Here is a 19,040-nt window from a genome sequence, read left to right on the forward strand (position 1 = left end):
GGCCCTCCGGACCCCCGGCCTCGGCTCCCCCTCTGCTCCTTGTCCCAAAGTTACTTCCGGAGGCACCTTGCGTCCCCACACCCCCAAATCTTCCAACTAACCCCACGGTTCTCCTAGCCCAGCGGGGGCGGGCAGGAGCGGTGACGAGGCACTTTTGCCGAGGACGGGAGGGGAGTGAACAGACCCCGGCGGCCCGGGGCGAGGTCGGCTCGGCTCGGGGGCGGGAGCGCCGGGCTGGGACCTGGGCGCGGTTCTGGCCGCCGCAGCGCCCCCGCTCCCGCCCTATGCTGTGGCTTTGGCAAAGCAGCTGGCGGAGGCATTAAGGCCCATTAGCAAGGCGAGGTTGCTGGGAGCCGAGGGGAGGTGGCGTGGGGGGCGGGGAGGCCTTCTCAGCTGCCACAGGCTTTAGAGCAGGTGGTCTGCACGTGCGGGGGATGGGGGCGCTGACAGGGAGAGGGGAGAAGGGGGTTCCCGGCAACAGATGGCCCAGGCTGGGCTGGGGCTTCCAGACAAGAGAGTGGGAGGGGGCTGGCCATCTGCACCTGGAGGCCACCGGAGCGCCAGTCCCCTCCCCCTCTTCGCTGAATAAAGAGCTGGGGAAAGGGGAGGTCCGCTTTTATTCCGACCGAAGGCTCGAGCACCCCCCAACCCCTCCCCGACGCATAGCGAGGATGGAACCAGGGGCGAAGGCAGCTGGTGGAGGCGTGAAAGAGGCAAAGGTGAGGGCTGCTTCACCAGCCACCGCCCTCTCCTCTTACTAGCCAGATCACGGGAGACCCGAGCAGAAGTGAGGGGCTCCCCCTCCACATGAATCAGGACCTGCAGCCCCCTCCCCTGTTGGCCGTCACAGGTGACTGGTTCCAACGACACTTTGGAATGGGGAGAGCAGGACATGGGGGTGTGCTTTGGGGAGTTTTCCAGCCCCAAGTTCCCCAGCCCTTGGGCAAGAAAGGAAGACTGGGAGGCCCAAGGGTGCCCCAGCGTTGGAGCAGGGTGGGAAGGGTCGTCCTATCGGGATGGTCCGTTGTGCTGCTGGAATCCCCCCATGGAGCTGGCCGAGGATCTGACAGGACTCCGTTCTGATCTGGAGGCTGAGGGCAGTGGCTATGCCTGGCGACTGGCCCAGTAGCGGTGGTAAGTGTCCTGGAAGAGGTCCCGGCAGGCGATGCGGGCTTGGAGGCGGGCACAGGCCAGGAAAGCCCCTGCCAGCTTGCGGTGCAGGGCATAGGTCTCCTCAGGGGGCGGGCGGAGTCGGTGCTGCAGCAGGACAGGGATGAGGCCCTGCACTCGGCGGGCAGTGTCACCTGCCCCGAAGTCATAGGGGCCCCTGGATGCAAAGGGCTCCCCCAGGATCATCACAGCCTCCACGTGGGCATCAGAGAAGGCCTAGGGGTGGGGAGAACAGAGGCACCAGTATGGAAGCACAGCCCCCACTTAACCCAGAAAAGACCAGAGGCGCTCAGCTCCCTCAGAGTCTCAAGTATAAACACGTGCCCTCAAAGCCTGGCAGAGCAGACTGAGCCTCTAAGCTTTCCAAAGCCCCTAGGAGACACAAGCCCCCCGACTCTCCCCAAAACAAATGGCCCTTTGCTTTCTCCCAGAACCTCCAATAGACAAACAGCTCCCAGTCTCTCTAGAGCAGGTAAGCAGCCTCCAGCCCCAGCCCCGGTACCTACTAGTAGCCCCCTACTCCCTCCCCCCAGAACAGATAAGTGGTGCCCATTCTTCCAGGGCTCCTGAGTGGCCAAGCAGCCCCTCTCCCTCTACTTCTCCACATAGCCCAGGCAGAAGCAAACAGCTCCCCACGCCTCCCCAACAGCTACCAGCCCCCTGCTCCCCCAGTGTCTGCCAACCTTGGTTTCGAAGCCTGTAAGGAATTTGAGGTCCCGGGATTTCTGCAGGACCCGGTCACGGTCTCCATTGGCTGCAGCCATCACAACCTGGGGAGATGGGGGGAGCATAGGGTCAAAGGCCAAGTGAGGTTCAAGGAGGAGTCAGTTGGGAGAACTGGAGACAAGCCTGTCCTCGCTGCCACCCACTTCCATTCTCACCTACCCAAGCCCTCTTAACTAGAAACCTTTCTCTCACTATGGCGCCTGTCTCCCTCAAGCCTGCTCTGGAGCCTGGGGGTGGGGGGGTGGGGCCGGGGGTTCTGCCGACCTGGTTGGGAAAGCACAGCCTGTAGGAAACTACCAGAGGGCAATAGCACAGAGGAAAATAGAGGGCAAGTGCTGCCTGTGTCCACTCACTCACTGGACCAGGAGGTGACCGTGGCCCAGAACTGCCTCTAGGGTGGCCACTGGGCCCTCTGCGACTGCCTGGTTGATGTCCGCCTCCTACTCTGGACTTGGGCCCTGGGAGAGCTGGGATCCCTGTTGGGTTGGGCTGAGTCCCATGTGGCACAGGATGTGGCCCTCAGGAAGCCCTGGGTATAAATCTTTGTTTAGCAAATTAGCGTGCAGAGCTAAGCACCTCTCCAGACATGAGTGCACAGGGAGGGCAGGGGTTGCAGGCACACAGACAAGCAAAGGCAAAGCTGGCCTGCCTGGGCTCCATCCCAGTTCTGTCCCTTGCTGGCTAACACCCAGCAGGAGGCTTTGCCTCTCTGGCCTCCACTTCTCATCTGTGAATTGGGGATGATGAAACTCTTCCTCCTAAGGACAAAGGTGGCTGCATGTAGGAAAAAGCTCATAAATATTATGAGCTTATCTTTCAGAGGTGGAGATCAGGGTCCTTGCTTCACAGAAAAGGAAGCTGGTTCAGGCTAGGAAGCAGCCAGGAGAGGCGGGGAAGCTGGCTCAGACCCTTAGCCACTGAGGTGCCCTTTCTGGGGAGGAGGGGGAATACAGAAGCAATCTGGCGGTTGTGTTCTGTCTCACCTCCCCCTGCCTGCGCCTGTCTGGCCATCTGTCAGGCCTGTGGTCCTTGGGGGGCCATGTGACAGGGCTCTTTTACACTGGAAAAGGCTAGGGAGGGGGCAGGAGGACCACGTTTAATAGGCCTGAGGGTGTGCGGGGCACGGATGTCCCAACCACCCAGAGAGGCTTGGGCTTTCTGCCTGAAGGGGCCTGTGTGTGTATGAAGGGGGGATGTGGCAATTACCAGCTCCTCCTTCCTGTCTCCATCTTAGGAGTAGCCCCACTACTCCCTAATCCCCAAATCAGAATGCTGACACCCCACAGCATTCTGGGATTCCCAACCCCCAGTCTTAAAGGCCTCTGGTCTTAAAGACCACTCCTCATTCAGAGGGAACTCTAATTCTGAATGCACCCCTCCCCTGCTCAACTCCCTTCCGTGGCTCCGCAGGGTACCCCAATAAAGCCAAGCTGCACAACGTGGCTTCTAAGACCCAGACTGATTTGGCTTCTGCCTCCTTGCTGGCTCTTGCTCCACTTCGCCCACCTGCCCTGTCAGCCCATGAACTTCCTCTTGACTTGCTAAGACCTTATTACCCAAAGTGTGATCCCTGCTCAAGTAGCTCTGGCCTTACCTGCGACTGTTAGAAATGCAGCCTCTAACTCGGGACCAGAATCTGCATTTTAACAGGACCATGGGGTGGGGGAAGTGGGTACCACATGCACATTAAAGTTTAAGAAGCAACTTTGCGCATGTCTATCTGGACTGCCCTTCGAGCTGCTTCTGACTGGTCTCATCCTTCCGGTCTTAACTCGGATGATGACTCTTCCAGGAAGACTTCCCTGACCTCCTAGGCTGGGCCAGACTCTTTGAGGGTCCATGGTCTCTTTCGCCTCCCCCACCCCATTCCTGACCACTCTGGGCAACTGTTGGCCACCCCCACACCATTTGAGAGCTCTGTTGTCCCGGAATTGCTCAGAACAGAAGAGGGGCCTGACGTGTGAACTAACAATTATCCCCAGCTCAAAGGACCCATCTCAACAAGTTAACAAGATAGTGTTCTCTATGGCCTCTGAGGGGAATTGACCATGCTGGGTAGGAGGGATGGTGGGAGGCAGGGGCCGGAGGCATGGCCAGGCCATGTTGGTGAGGAAGCACTTCCTAAGGTAAAAGCTGCGAGGAAGTACCTGAGTGCAAGCCTGGACACCAAACCCTGGATAGGGTGGGACATGGGGATGTGACACGATGGCCACTGCGGGTCTTTCTCTTAAGAGGGGTTAGCAGCATGAGTGAGCCCTGGACCAAGACTATGGGTTTGAGTCCCAGGTCTGCTGTGATCTTGAGCAAATTACCTAACTTCTCTAGCTCCAGACGCTTCATCTGTAAAATGTGGCAAAAAACAGTCCTTACAGTTATGTAGCTGAGATCAGCTACCCCATGTACAGCTCTTAAAACAGAGTGTGGCAGGACCTCAGATGACAGTCAAGTTCAACAGCAGGTGTTAACCCCCTTACACTGTTTCACTTCAAGCAGCAGCTTTAGGTTAAGTGAGGAATTACTGTATTAAGTGCTTGCTATTTGCTGGCTGTTGCTATTACTATTGCCTATGGCTTCTTAGTTCTAGATACTGTATTTTCCTTCTCACCCTTGCCTCAGGATCTGGCTTGAGCCTTGGCCCTTCAGAGACCCCCAAATAGAGGAGACTCACCTCAATGTAATGATCTGTGAATTCAGTCCCAAATTCCCGGCTCGCACCAAAGTCCAGCAGGGTCACCTGGGAATGGGGCATGGTGAAGGGAATGCTGGGAGTTCACCCACGTGCCCATTGTCTGTGGGGGCAGCCTGGGCCATCTCTCCCTCCCCACACCCTGCCCATCCTGCAGAGTCTCCAGCTGGCGACCTCCCTGGCCTCCAGCCTCCATACTTCCAACGCACTCCACATGAAACTGCAGAGCTTTTATTTTTTTGGTCCTTGTTTTTATAACAACATGCTTTAGGCACAGAAAAAAATTCCAGACAATAACAAAGTATATGGAAAAGTAAAATGAACACCCACAGGTCCAACCACTGGCACAAAATATGAAATACTATTGCCAACCCAGCCTTGCCAACCCAGATTGCAGCCCCATCTTCTATTCCAGGGTCACCACTACCCTCGAATTATTATTACATTATTGCTTCCTGAGATCCCTGTGTTTCTATACTTTCTATATGTGCACAACCATAAACAATACATAGTACTATTTCGCTTCTTTTAAAATTCCACATAAATGGTATTTGCAGTATTATCGGTATTATGGTATTTATGGTATTATCCCCCAACTGGCTCTTTGGGGTTGACATGGCTTTGTGTTTACCCCCTCGCTCTGTGAAGCACTTGCTTATTCCTTCATTTCTTCACTGTGATGGAAGGACTTGGTTACATAAATACATCACAGTGCATTTACCTGCTTGACGGACATGGGGTTGTTTCTAGGTTTTGCTATTTAGAACAGGGCTGATGAACAAGGAAGAGTTTCTCTAGATTCATGGAGCTTGAACTATCAATCACAACCCACGGTGAGAAATACACATTATGTTGAGTGTCAAGTGTCAAGCAAACATGTCCCAAAATAGGAATCCCTCCCATCAGCAACATGCTGATATTTTGTATTTTATGCCATTAAAACAAACAAAAGCTACTGAGACCCAAAAGACTGATATCAGGACCCCTATCACCACCACCAATACCCCCTCTTCTAGAGTTAGAAAAACACCTCCCTGGGGTGTGAGCCTGAGAGGGGATGTGGGGTATGTGTACATTTGGGGAGCTGTGGGTGGCAAGGGACTGAAACTGGAGATGCAGGGGAGACCCATCCCAACTCCAAATAGGTCTCACACTTGACCCAGAGGGTGTGGGCAGCTTGGAAGGGATAGCTTAGCCAGGCTTGTGTTTCAGAAAGATCCTCCAGGGACAGATGGGCACAGACCACTCTGGAGAGACATTCGGCAATTTAGTCTTTCAGTCTAAATTCTTAGACAAGGCCTTTGGGGTGAGGGTCCTCTGCTGGGATGCCCTTCGCTGCTTTCTATGTAGTTGCTGGTTCATCTTCCTGGTTTCATCTTTAATGGTATTTCCTTCAAGGAGACTTTCTTGGCCCTACCCCAAAATGAGTAAGTCCTTCCCCTGGCTTCCTCCAGCCCCCTGTTCCTGCCCTGTGCCAGCCTGACGCTCTGCCTGTGCCTCCCCCATCAGTAACACTGTGGCCTGTGCTACTCCCTGGACTAACTGCTCTAGGTCATCATTGTCTGGTGGAACCTTCCCACCCTCCCTGGACTGGGAACTCTGAGAAGGTGAGGATCAGGGATGTCTTTTCGTTGTTGTTAGGGGGTGTGTTTTAAATGAATGCACCTGTGGTAGTGATCACTAACTGCCCCCCAAAAGTTGTGCTTCCTCTTCATACTGTCACACTGCTACCAGGAAGCCACTGTCTAGACAAGGACTCCATTTTCTAGCATCCTTTGCAGCTAGATAGGCCACATGACCTGTTCTCATTGATGGGCTGGTAAATATGACATATCTCTTCTGGCCAAAGCAGTTAGGCAAGGAGTTATCCTCCCAATCTCAGTCTCCCCTCCCACTTGAAGCAGAACACAGCAGGGTCTAGGGGAAAGCACTCAAGTCCCTGAATCACTGCCTGGAAGAAAACCACCAGTTTGCTGTGTGGGTATTAAACTATTGTTGGGTTGAGCATGTGAAATATGGGGAGATATTTGTTACAGCAGTTAATGTACCTGACATGCACCACAAGAAACCAACCTGGTGGCTGGAGGCATCATACAGGAAGTTGGCCCAGTTGGGGTCTGTCTGCATGAATCGGAACTCAAACAGTTCCCGCAGACACAGCCTCAGGAGCTGGAAGCAAATCTGAGGGGGACAGAAGGAATAACAGGCATCTCCACGTGACCTGCCCCTGTTAAGCCCTCTCTGGTCTGAGAGGGACCATGTCCTGCCAGTCCCACCCCGGTACAGCTCCCTCCTACTGCCTCACAAGACCACATACCTGGTTCCGAATATCCTGGCTCAGGCCTTGGCACTGGTCCAAGGGGACCCCTCCGGCCAGCTCCATGCCCAGCACTCGGGTTGTGCAAAGCTCTGTAATCACAGCTGGCACCCGGAAGAAGGGGTCATCTGCTAACAGCTGCCTAGGGCAGAAGGGGAAAGAACAGGATGAGGTGCCTCAGGACCCTGTGGCGCAGCTGCAGACCTCCTCTGAGAGGCTCTAGAGCCTCTTGTCTGTCTGCCCTGAGTGATGGTCAATACCTGTCTGGTCTGACATTCACTCAGAAATTTCATTCATTCACTCACTCATTTATTCAACAAATATCTCTGTAGCGCGTACTCTGTGCCTGCTCCTAAACTGACTGCTGCTGGAGACCTAGTTACCACGTCCTTATCTGAAACACAGCTGTGGCTTCTGGTTGCCCCAGGAGGAGCTGGAGACATTCAGCTGGATGAGCATTAACTTTTTCATCAACTCATTAGTACATCCAAAAAAGAGTCACTAATATAAAGATTTCTGAGTCCACAGCAATTCTCACTGGCCACTCCCTGGGGGCATTACTCAAAACACTGGCTAATAAAGGGACAGATGTTCAGCATCTGTACCCTTGCTGGATGATGCCGGGGACAGAGCCGTGGATGAGCCCTGGGTCTGCCCCCCACACCCCAGAGACCACACTCCCCAAACAAGCAGACAAGTATTAGATAGAGATAAGTGTGTCAATGCAAGATTCGGAAGGCAAAGAACCTAAGTGAGGCCGCTTGGTGGGGATCTGGGACAGCTGTAGTGAGGGGGGGGCAGGGACCTGGGAAGGGGCTGGGGAATGACATGGGTTTTATTCTCAGTGTAAAGGTAGATCCTGGAGGAAGGAAAATCCCACCTTGCACCGTCCCCCAAGGTCTAGCTTGGGGCTTGCATTTCTGTCCTTGTTCCCTTTAATTCTCATTGGCCTACAGAAGGGGAGGCCACACTGTCTGTTAAGGGCTGACCAGGGATAAGGTCCTGCCTTGGACCAGCACAGCAGTAGACGATGAGGCCACCTCAGGGTTGAGAGAAGCGTGCAGGGTGGTCAGGGCATCGGAGAAAGAAATGACAAACAGACACACTTCAAGAGTGAAAATCTGAGTGTAATTTTCTTTGAGTTTGTGACCAATATATATATGTTTTCCAAAAGCACAGGGACAATGAATATCAATGAAATCAGCTTGCTCATGGGCTCAGTCTATCACCATCAAGGAGGTGATCTACATAACAAGCAATGACTTTTATAGAAGAAAGAAGGAAGTTTAGAAAGACAATAAGGGATTAAAGTTTGTAGTTCTAGAAAGATGGGATAAGTTTAGCATTCTTGTAGTGGTTCCTGGTGGTCGTTATCTTTTGATAAGCTTCTGCCTTTTCAGGGAACTTCCGCTGTACTTCCTCTGCTTCAGGGTGTTATGCTGTTCTCCCCCTGCGCGCTGGTTGCCCAGCCGGACCTAGGGACCATAGCAAAAGCCATTCCTAAAGGTCACTGCGGGGGGAGGTGCAGCAGGTATGTAGGGTTTTGCTGTTCTCCCTCTGCGCGCTGGTTGCCCAGCCGGACCTAGGGACGGTTAACCCTAAAGGTCACTGCAGGGGGAGGTGCAGCAAGGTCCCACTCTGAGTCCAGGGCCCATATCCCTAACCACTGCTATCAGTTGCACTTTCTCTCATTCTGTATCTACAAAGCATACTAGAAGCAGCACGTGGGCCACACTGTGAAGAATCTCACTGGGGTGTACGTAAGTGCTCCTGTCTTGATGCTTCTCAGAAGCAACATCATTCCATGGAGCTGCACATTCATCTTCACTGCTGTATGATATTCCACTTGTGAATATACCAGAATTTAGTTATCCGCCCTCCTGGATGAATTTGATAGATTTCAGTTGTTTCCAGTTTGGGGCTATTGCTTCTCTGCGCATTCTGGGAAAGTCTAAAGGTGTATACTGGTATGAGTGTCCCTCGAGTATTTAGCAAGGAGGATAACTGTTGGGTTGCCCGTGAATATCAAGGCTTATTCAGTGATGCCAAACTGTTCCCCAAAATGCTTATGTCAGTCTCCTCCTGCCTAAAGTGTGTAAGGGGTGCCCTGGACCACCGGGGCCTCCAACTCTTGACACTGTCATACAGCTTAGTCTTTGTCAGTGGGTGTCACAGTATCTTCTGTCATTAAATACCTGTTGACATGTCCCACTGCTGTGGTTACATACGGGGACCCACTTCATAGATGCAATAACTGATGCCTAAAGAGAGGACGTGATCTGTCCAAGCTCACGGGGCTAAAAGAAGCCATGAGCGAATGGAGGGTGAGCAACTGAAGAAAGAGAAGAGTTGCCAGCGCCAGCCCAGGGCTCCAACTGTCAGAGGCTGAGGCGGCATCTACTTCCCACAGACTGGGAGAGAGGAAGGAGAAAAGGTGGGGAGAAAGGGTTCTCCAGGGGCCTGCAGGGGGCTCAGCTTACCTGAAGTTCTGGGCACAAGCTGCCTCGCGAAGGTAGTCACACTCCCAGGCCAGCTCCTGCTGCAAGGCCTGCAGGCTCTGCTCAGCAAACAGGCCTGAGGGGGCAGCCATGTCAGCAGGGAGAGCACAGCTGCCCGCCCCGGCCCCTCAGACATGATGCCTGCTCCTGCCCGTTAGTCTGTCACTCTCTGTCCAGACACTTCCTCTGTCTGCAGCCTCTCCTGGGGGGTCTGTCTCTTTCACAGGCACACACACCACCTACCCTAGCTCTGCCACACTCATTCACACTGTTTTCTGTCTCTGAATCTTCTAGGGCTGCCTTCCACTGCCCCTTTGTCCTTGCTTTCTTTCTCACTTATTTTTTTTAAGATTTATTTTTACTTATTTTATTTTTTTTTTAAGATTTGTTTATTTATACAAGCACTGGGTATAGTCAGAAGCGCGGGAGGGTGAGAGAATTCACCAGAGCCCAGAACGGGGAGCAGAGCAGGCAGAAGGACCGAAGTACACTGCTGAAGGGAGCAGCGGGCGGCAGGAGAGGTCTGCGCGCCATGTGGGACCCTCCTCGGTGGCAGGGGAGCAGCCGGGGATCGAACCGGCGCTGCAGAGGTTGTGGGCAGCTTCGCAACCCAGCGCTCAACCACTGCGCCACCGGGGAGGCCCTTTTTACTTATTTATGCATAGAAGAACTGGGGGACAGGCCAGAGGTGTGGGGTGTGTGTGAGAGGATTCACTAGAGACAGAGTAGGGAACAGAACAGGCAGATCTACTGAAATACACTGTTGAGAGGAGCAGTGGGTGAGTCAGGAGAGGTCTGCTGAGCCATGTGGGTCAGCTCCCTGGCCGGGGGTGGAACTCAGGCTGCACTGGCTGCAGATAGCTTCATGGTGCTGGGACTTTTAATCCCTGTGCCACCAGGGAGGCCCCTCTCTCTGGCTCTTTCACACACACAGGCATCCCCCCACCCACCTCACCCAGTCCACCCTTCTCAGGTGCTGTCTCATGTGCTGTAACAGACTCAGTCCCACTCCCACTGCCTTCCTGCTTGGCTCTTTTTAGCATACCCTCCATGTCTGTTTCTAGATTTCCAGCTGGGCTTCTATCTCTCAGTGTCTCTGTCATCACCTCTAAGTTCATCTTTCCACAGATGCTCGCACTCTCTGGCTCTCCCGGCCAGGCATCCCTTCTCTCTGTCTCAAACACATAGACTTATACCCCCGCCGCCCCCACCACATACACACACAGAGGCATGCTCTGCCCCTACTCCTCCAAAGGGCCCCACTTTCTTTCTTCAGGGCACCCCTCCCTCCCTCCCTTAGGGATGAGTGGGGCCTCACCCTCTGGCAGGGCCACACTCATCTTGAGCACTGCCAGCAGGTTCTGCACGTCACTCTGGATGCTCTGGGCAACACCTGGGTACTGTGAGGGCCAGCGGAAGGATGGACGTCACTCCTTCGGGACAGCAGGGTGCCCACCCAGCCCGCCCTCCTTCCCTCTCACCTGGATCTTCACGGCCACCTCTGTCCCGTCCCTCAGCACGCCCTGGTGCACTTGCCCGATGGAGGCAGCAGCAAAGGGAACCTCCTCCAAAGAGGCCACCTTGGCCTGCCAGTCCTTGCCCAGCTCCTCCTCGAGAACTTTCTGGGGAGAAAGTAATGATCACTGTCAAGGACATGGGCCTTGAGTTTATTTACTGTGCTGAGCGTTCTACATGTTAACCTCAGTGTTCACCCAGCGCCAGGCCCGGCCATGCCCTTGGCTGCTACCCCATTTTACAGATGAGGAAACGGAGGCTCAGAGGAAAGTCTCTTGGCCATGATGACCAGGCCGGCCCTGGTGGACTCTGAGCCCTCCTCCCAACTTGCACTTGCCAAGCCTGGACTCCCGAGGCTGTGCAGGCTGCTGTTGGGGTTTGCCATTATATACAGATAAATAATAAGCCTTTATTATACTCATATTATTAATGTGAGTAATATGTGATGAAGAAGAGCTAAAACTGAGAGAGGCTTCCGGTGGGCCATGTCCTGTTCAGAGTGACTGAGAGAGGGGCAGTAACTGCACAGGGTTACGTGGCAGAAGCACCAGAAGGAAAGCAGGTGGTTGGATCCCTATCCCATATCCTTACCCACTGATTAGAAGAACAGCTCATGTCTTGGGCACTTACTCAGTGCCAGGCGCTGTGCCAACCTATTTACAGGCAAGATCTCCGTTAATTAAAAAAAACCTGTAATAATAACAGCTAACTCTTGCATGTCACTCACAGTATATCAGGGGCCGTTCTCTGGGCATAACATGTACTAATTTATACCTGCCCTGAGCTGCCAGTGGGGCTGAGTGCCCTGCACCATTTGGTTAATCATCACAGTCCTACCTAGGGTGAGTTCTGGTGCTCCTCATTTTACAGAAGGGGAACTGAGGCGTGGCGTTAGGCAGGGAGGAGAGCCAGGCAGATCAGGCATGATCATGCCCCTCGCTGCCCACACCCAGGGGCACTCACCAGCATCTGCCAGCGGGGCATGAAGTCGGCACTCTGGCGCACTCGCTCAAAGATGCGCTGTAGCTGGGGGCTGATGAAGCTGTTGTCTTGGGAGACAGCAGGGTGAGGGAGGCAGTGAGGGAGGAGGGGAGAAAGGACCCCCATGGGCGTATCTGCAGTTGGGGGAGGTTAAAGTGTGGGGTGGGGTGGAAGTGAGGTCAGGGGTCATGAGTCGAGGATTTTGCCATACCCTGGATGCTGAGCATTTGGCCAACCTTGAGGGCGGCCCCCCGAACTGTACACAAGGTCTGCACGATGCGCTCAGCGTTGGCCTCTGACAGGAAAGGGCTGGCACCTGGGCGGGAGCCACCCTCTGGGGTGGAGAGAATAACTATTAGTGTGGCAGCCACAAAAATAGCCATTGTAACACCACTGTATGCCCTCCAGAGGACTAAGATGGAAAAGACAATATCAAGTGTTGGCAAGGACTAAGGACATGGAGCAGTTGGAATGCCAGCCCCAAGCTCTCTGGAGAGCAGCTAGTAAGCCTCTAAAGTACATGCCTGTACTCAATGCAATGCTTCTCAGTAAAGTACCACAAGAAACACGTAAATATGCCCAGCACAGTTATCCCAAGAAGGTTCACAGAACCCTGTTCATACCAGTCCCGAGCTATAAACAACCCAAATGGCCACCAAGAGAATGAACAAAGGCACCAAGGAATCATCACAGTGACTCCCGCAGCACCAGTAAACAGCCTTTATCTACGCACAGCGAAGTGGATGCAGCTCTCAAATATCACATTGAACAAAAGAAGCCACACATACAAAAGAAACTGTCCACACTGCTGTGAAGCACAAACAGCAATCTTGGGTGTCAGAAGCAGAGACACCTTGGGGGCACAGAGGCGTGACCAGAAAAGGGCATGAGAAGAGCTTCTGGAGAAGGCAGAAACCTAGGGCAGCCAGGGGGACCCCTGAGGGTCCCTGAGACCTTTCAGGAGGGGCTACGAGATCAAAAATATTTTCATATTAATATCAATATTATTTGCCTCTTTTTTATTCTCATTCTCCCACAAATGTTCAGAGTAGTTTTCCAGAAGTTCCTTAGTCCGTGTTGATGTCACTTCTCTGATAGCCTGTGTGTACTTGTATTCTTCTGTTTTAAAAAGTCCCAGTTTTCATCTCTAATACAGTAAATATCCATATATATATTATATGTATATGGACAAAGAGCTTGTTTGTGTGGGATATATATATATATATATATATGTATGTGTATATATATATATATATGTATGTATCCCTGTTTTTTAAGTTTTAGTGAGATATAATTTACATCCCATATAATTTACCCTGTTGAGGTAGATGGTTGAATGCCTTTAGTCTCTCTGAGTGTGCCTCTCTCCCCAACTTTAGAATGTTTTCATCACTCCCAAAAGAAACTCTGTGCCTATCAGCAGCCACTCCCATCCCCCCAACCTGCCCCCCTCTGCCCCCACACCCCCAGTCTGGACACTACTAACCTACTTTTTGTCTCTATACATTCCCCTCTGCTGGACAATCCAAATAAACAGATCAGACAGTATGTGGCCATCTGGGCCTGGCTTCTTTCACTCGGGAACGTGTTTCAACATTCCCCCGCACTGCAGAAAGGATCAACGCTTCCTTCCTGTTTATGGCCAGTGATCTCCCATTGCAGGGCTAGGACATGTTTCATCCATCCATTCCTTGGTTTTAAGAGTGTCCAGGGATGCTAACACCAAAAGCTTAAGAACTGCTGTTCTAGGGGGTCTTCAGCAGAGTGCACAGACGTGTCTACTTTGTGCAAATGAACCAAGCTGCTGGCTTCTGAGGCATACATAGTTCCACATGCAAATTACATTCATATTCAATAAAGCCTTTATACCTTTTACTTTAAAACCTATTGAGCACTTTACTAAAGGTTCACCATGAGCTGGGAACCTTTGGGGATCCTCTGGCTGTATCCCCACAATTAACTTAGATGCTTTTTTTAACCTTTCAAATGAGGAAGCAGGAGATTCAGAGAGGGTTAGTGCCTGGCCCTGGGTCACACAGCATAAAAGTAGCGGAGCAGGGTACAGATCTAGGTTCATCTTACCCTAAAGTCTAACCCTCCAAACCCCAACTTTCTATTTTGAAGAAAATCCAAACAGACAGAAAAGTTGCCTGCGTGATACCATGAGCACCCACGCACCCAATCCAACAGTGTAACCTTCTGCTTTATCGGCTTCATCTGTGTCTGTACCCAAACACTTACTATTATTATTTTATGCTGACCCACTTGCAGGCAGTTGCACTCAAGCTCTGCTACCAATAAGGATATTCCCCTACACAATCACAGCATCGTAATCACACCTAGGAAAATTAACACTCACCCCCTAATATCTACTACCCAGCCCACGTTCAGATTCCCCCCATTGTCCCCCGGTCTTTCGCACTTTTTTTTTAAACTGACATCCAACACAGTGCACACTGTCCCATTTGTCAGTTAATGTCTCTTGCATCTCTTTAATCTGAATATTCAGAGCCAGTATTGCTTCAAGACACTATCTTAGTAAGGAATCTTACCCACATGTTTATCTCCTCACATTTTCGCCCATCTTTGGTATACACAGACCTATTTTCAGTTTTCCTCTCCTTTTCAGTTAGGAATTCAACTTCTGAGCGTTTAATTTTTTTATTTCTCCCAAGATATGCTTCCATCCCTCACAACCCTGATCCCTGCTCAGCCCTGTTCTGAACTTTTCACAGTGATTCTAAGAGGCAGGTATATTATCATCACCTCTATTTTCCACCAAAAGAAACTGGGGCTCTGAGAGGTGTTGCCACTTGCCCCAGGTCACCACGCTGGATTTGAAGGCAGTCAGAGTGGCTCACTCACCTGACTGTAGGCGTCCTCCTGGCAGAGACTTCTTGGCCAGCTCAGCCAGCGCTCCTAGCCCCAGGCCCACGGCCAATCCTGGAGTGAGAGAGGAGGCTGAGCACCCTCCGGCCCTGGGCTCTCTCCGCACCCCCCCACCCCCACCCAAACACACCTGTCTCCCAATTCTTTGAGGCCAACTCTCTCTGTTCCCAACTCAGCCTCCTCTCACTTGTTCTCTCCTTGCTTGGGGTTCCTTTAAAGGGGGGATCTCCCCCTTTCTCTAGCCCTCTCACCAGGCATCCCTCTCTCCTGCTACACACTGCAGTCATTTGAGAAGCTTTTATAAATATATTATTGCTCAGGCCCGAATGCAGAGGTTCCAGGCCTGAGATGAGGCCCGGAAACCTGAATTTCTTAAGTACCCCAGATGACTCTAGTATGCATGCAGCTAAGGATAAGAGGCCCTGAAATGATCACCCCTGGGGCTCTCTGTCTCTCTATGATGCCTCTTTCTCTGTCCTCACCTCCTTGTCTTCATGCTCACCTCTCCTTTTTCTAAGGCAACTTTTCTCTACCTCTCCCCTTCCCTCTACCTGCTACATCTGTCTAGGCCTCTTTCTGTTACTCTATTTGATGTTATCTCCCTAACTCTGATTTCCTCTGCCTCTTCTGTCTCTGTGTCCCTTACTCTCTGTCTCTCTCACTGTGACCACTGCTGTAAGTAGTCAGAATGGCATTTTTGGAGCATTTTCAAAACACCAGGAACCATTCGTGCCTCTCAGGCATGAAATCATTTTGTCCTCACACCCTTGTGAGGAAAGTTTTATAGAAGAACTTCCATTTTACAGAAAAGAAAATCAAGACAAGTGGCCGCCACAGTCACAAAGTGAGGACGGGGTAGAATCACCCCTTGAGTCCTAGGCAGCCTGGTGTTAAAGTTTGAGCCTGTACATTGGTTTCCCTCTTCATGCTATGAATAGGTATCTTTAAACCTTGAACCATGATCCACAGGAAAAAAGACATCTGTACTATAACCAGTAGAGACCAACATATACATATATATAATGTTTCATAAACAAGATTTTCCTTCTAGTCTCAAATTTTCCATTCCAGTCTTCTTAATGCAATGAAACCCACTAACTTATTTCATGCAAAGTGTGACCTGAAGTTTGAACAATCCTGTCACTTCACCTCCTGTAGCTGCCATTTCCTCATCTATAGAATGGAAATAAACGCTCATGGATTCGGTGCAAAGAGAGCAGAAGGGTATGGGCCCTCGCACATTCTGAGTTCTCGGCAAATGTTCCATTTCTCTCTCTTCCTTTGGCAGGTATTTACCTTGATCCTCTTTCTGTCTGTCTCTGATTCACCCTCTCCCTTGTTTCATTTTGTAACCGTTGTCTCCTCTGATCTAGGTCACAATCTCCCCCAGTCACACCTACCCCCAAAGTTGGCCAAGCGGCTGATACGGGATGCTGGCACCTTGCGTTCTCGAGAGCGTCCACTCAGCTGGGAAATGGGAGAAAGTTTGAGGGTGGGAAGGTGGGCACAGGACACAGGGAGTACACCAAACTACTGCCACACTCTTCCCGGAGCTCAGAGTTCATGGGGTGTTGCTAGGTGGGTGGGTAATGATACCTGGGGTCGGGGTGACTTCCTGAGCCGGGCCTCCCGTGCCCTGCGAATGTCCTCCTCACCCAAGCCTCTGCCAGGGCCATCCTGATGAAACTTTTGGGCCTGAGAACGCCCACATGGCCCCTGCAAGAGAGGTGGACTTTGGTAAGGGTGGAGGATATGGGCTTTGCTGGTGCTTTTGGACTCCCTCCCTGCCCTTTTAACCCTGAAGCCTCCCTCAGCCTCTTCCCCTGGGAGACCCCTACCCAGGCTCTTACCCACCAGAGGGGCCCAGGCCCCAGGGCCCCACACAGCAGAACAGTCCGACCAAGGTGTCCACAGGCGCCCCGCAATAGGCCCCCCACCTCCAGCCACATAGCCTAGTAGGGGGAGAGGAGTGATTATTCCCGTAGTTGTGGGACTGTCGTTCCTGCTTTTACCTCGGCTTTGCCAGGCCCTCACATTCCTGCAGTGTCCACTCTAAGACTCTCACCCACCAAAGACTTCCTCCCCCGGTTAATAGCTTCCCCTGTTTCTCCGGGTTCCCTTTCTTGTTGCTAGGAAGCCATAGCTCTTCCCGCGCGCCTCCCAAAACCCACTTTCTCCCTGTCCCACTTCCCATCGTTGCTAGGGTCCTCCCCCGTTGCTAGGGTCCTCCCCCGTTGCCAGACACCCACAGATCCTCCAGGACTACCTCTCCACTTCTGAGTCCCCCTCGTTGCTAGGCACCTCCTTCCCTCTGTTGCTTGGTACCCACATTTCCTCCTGTGTCCCCCCATCTCTGAGCCCCTCCCCCCGTTGCTAAGTACCCACAGCTCCTGGGCTCCGGGTCCGCTACGCGTGGGGGCCTCAAGCGCTTCCGGCAGTTAACGTATGCCCGCCCCCTCCGGTCAGACAGCCAATGGCGAATCAGTGGCTCGCTGACCGACGTGCAGCACGTCCCGCTGTGCGTGAGGAGGCGGGCCCGGGGGCGGGGCCTAGGGGTGGGCGTTGGGGCTTGCGAGCGTGCTGGGCCCCGCGGGAACGCACACGTGCCGGTTTATGCCCTTCCGGTCACCTCAAGTGCCTCGTACTCCGCGGACCTCTCTGCTCCCTGCGCGGTTTTTTTTTTTTTTTTTTTTTGGCAACATCCTTCTCCTTTACAAACTCCATATTTCTCCTCTGCGGGAACATCTTGCCAGCTTCCCTTCTCCTTATTTTTACTCGAGCAGGTTCAACATCTCTGTTTTGAATACACATCTTACCGCAAACATTTCCCTTGCACACGAAGCCCCTCCACTTTGCACACCCATTCTCTGCTTAAAAGAATCCTAGCACCAGCCTCCTTCCTTGCACGTATAAGCCATGCCTTGCTTACCAACTGTCTCATGCTCTCCCCCTCACTTTCAGCCCCTTGTGCTCTGGGCCCCTGTTCCCTCAAGCACCCTGCTTTCTCTCCGCTCCGCCCACCTGCGGGATGGTGTGAGTGGGAGCCCTCTGTTTCCTGTAGGCCTGACATTTCCCAGAACTCACTCAGCCAAGATTCCCAGTGCTGAGTCAGGAGACTTGGCATCCCAGAAAACCAGCTTCCAAGCCCATCTGGGTGTGTGTGGTGGGGGAAGGGGGGCAATTTTAAAGCCTGCTCCTCCCCACAACAGGCTGACTCACCCCTCTTCTCACTGTCTGGAATAGAAGCAGCTGGCTGGGGCATCTCCTCCACCTCTGGGAAAGGAGGCATGAGATGCTTCCCCCACACAGCCCCCCTGCCCCTGGCGCAACTCGTCCACCTCCTTTGTCAGGAATCAGACCTCCCAGAACCTGTCCCTGTGTTATGTGATCTCAGAAGAGCCTTGACCCTCTCAGGATCTTGGCTTCTCTGCCTGTATGGTTTGCTAGGGCATCCCTGGTCTGTGAAAAAATGACTCATTTCAGAGCCCTGGGCTTTGGCCCAATGCCCTCTCTTAAGTGATTCAGTTTCAAGACAGAAACTACCCCTGTCCCCCTCCAGACATAGGATCTGACTCAGGAGCTGGGTGACAGCTTACCCTTAGGGGCAAAGTATATAAAAAGTTCCTACGACAATATCGCTACAGAGCTGTGTTGAGGTTGCCCAGTCACATGTGTCACATACGTGAGGTCATATCAAATAGCCTGTTGGCTGCAAGCAAATACTAGAGGCTGGCAGATGTCTGTGTCTCAGTTTTTCCATTTGTAAAATGGTTCAGTGATACGGAAGGGGGAGACATGAAGAGGAGCAGTGGAATATTTGTAAAGAGTTTCACACACAGTCTGATGCAGAAAAAGTACTCTGCCAGAAGAAATTTCTCCCATGCAAAGTTATTTCCTTCAAATTTTCAAGCATTTACCATGTTTTATTTAAATTTTTTTTCTTTACATTACAAGCAAGTTCCAGATGAACTCATCAGCACAATGGTGACAGCCAAATCTTAACCCTTTTTGATTCCACAATTGGAAGTCTTCACCTTTTTCAAAACATTTTACTCCCCCCAGCATCCTTTGTGTCCCCTTCCCTCACCCTCCCTCTTCATCTCAGAGCCTTGAAGTCCGGTAGTTTTTGCAAATGTTCTATATTGTCAAATAGTATGTTGTATGGACGTCAAGTATTTGTTCTTATCATTCTGACTTGCTTTGCTGCACAGAGGTCTTTCAAATTCTTTTAATTTTATTGAATATTAATTCAATCCTT

The 19,040-nt window shown here is 52.0% G+C and overlaps 1 protein-coding gene across 2 annotated transcripts; it reads right to left on the minus strand.

The window, feature by feature from the left end:
- Positions 1 to 574: 574 nt before the first annotated feature.
- COQ8B (coenzyme Q8B) lies at positions 575 to 17,220 on the minus strand. 2 transcript variants are annotated; one of them, XM_037516597.2, is made up of 15 exons: positions 17,164 to 17,220; positions 16,633 to 16,734; positions 16,379 to 16,498; positions 16,183 to 16,249; positions 14,759 to 14,836; positions 12,105 to 12,227; positions 11,876 to 11,961; positions 10,879 to 11,019; positions 10,716 to 10,797; positions 9,380 to 9,473; positions 6,900 to 7,041; positions 6,656 to 6,763; positions 4,565 to 4,630; positions 1,854 to 1,940; positions 575 to 1,386 (listed from the first exon to the last, which is right to left on the minus strand). In XM_037516597.2, the coding sequence occupies exons 2-15, from the start codon at positions 16,729 to 16,731 to the stop codon at positions 1,105 to 1,107; spliced, it is 1,575 nt and encodes a 524-aa protein (XP_037372494.1). In that variant the 5' UTR covers positions 16,732 to 16,734; positions 17,164 to 17,220; the 3' UTR covers positions 575 to 1,104. The 2 variants fall into 2 exon arrangements, with proteins under 2 accessions (XP_037372494.1, XP_037372493.1); XM_037516596.2 differs by having other exon boundaries at positions 17,168 to 17,205.
- Between the last annotated feature and the right edge of the window lie 1,820 nt (positions 17,221 to 19,040).

The sequence above is a fragment of the Talpa occidentalis genome, unplaced genomic scaffold (genome assembly GCF_014898055.3).
Source record: "Talpa occidentalis isolate TD23 unplaced genomic scaffold, MPIMG_talOcc4v2.1 talOcc4.17, whole genome shotgun sequence".
Classification (NCBI taxonomy): Eukaryota; Metazoa; Chordata; class Mammalia; order Eulipotyphla; family Talpidae; genus Talpa; species Talpa occidentalis.

Excerpts from the sequence above, each read along its gene's own strand:
- COQ8B (XM_037516597.2), bottom strand. The coding sequence starts at position 16,731 with ATGTGGCTGGAGGTGGGGGGCCTATTGCGGGGCGCCTGTGGACACCTT. Across the intron at positions 9,474-10,715 it reads GAGTGTGGCCCTGCCAGAGG|GCCTGTTTGCTGAGCAGAGC; the intron begins GTGAGGCCCCAC and ends CTGCCCCCTCAG. Across the intron at positions 1,387-1,853 it reads TTACAGGCTTCGAAACCAAG|GCCTTCTCTGATGCCCACGT; the intron begins GTTGGCAGACAC and ends CCCCACCCCTAG.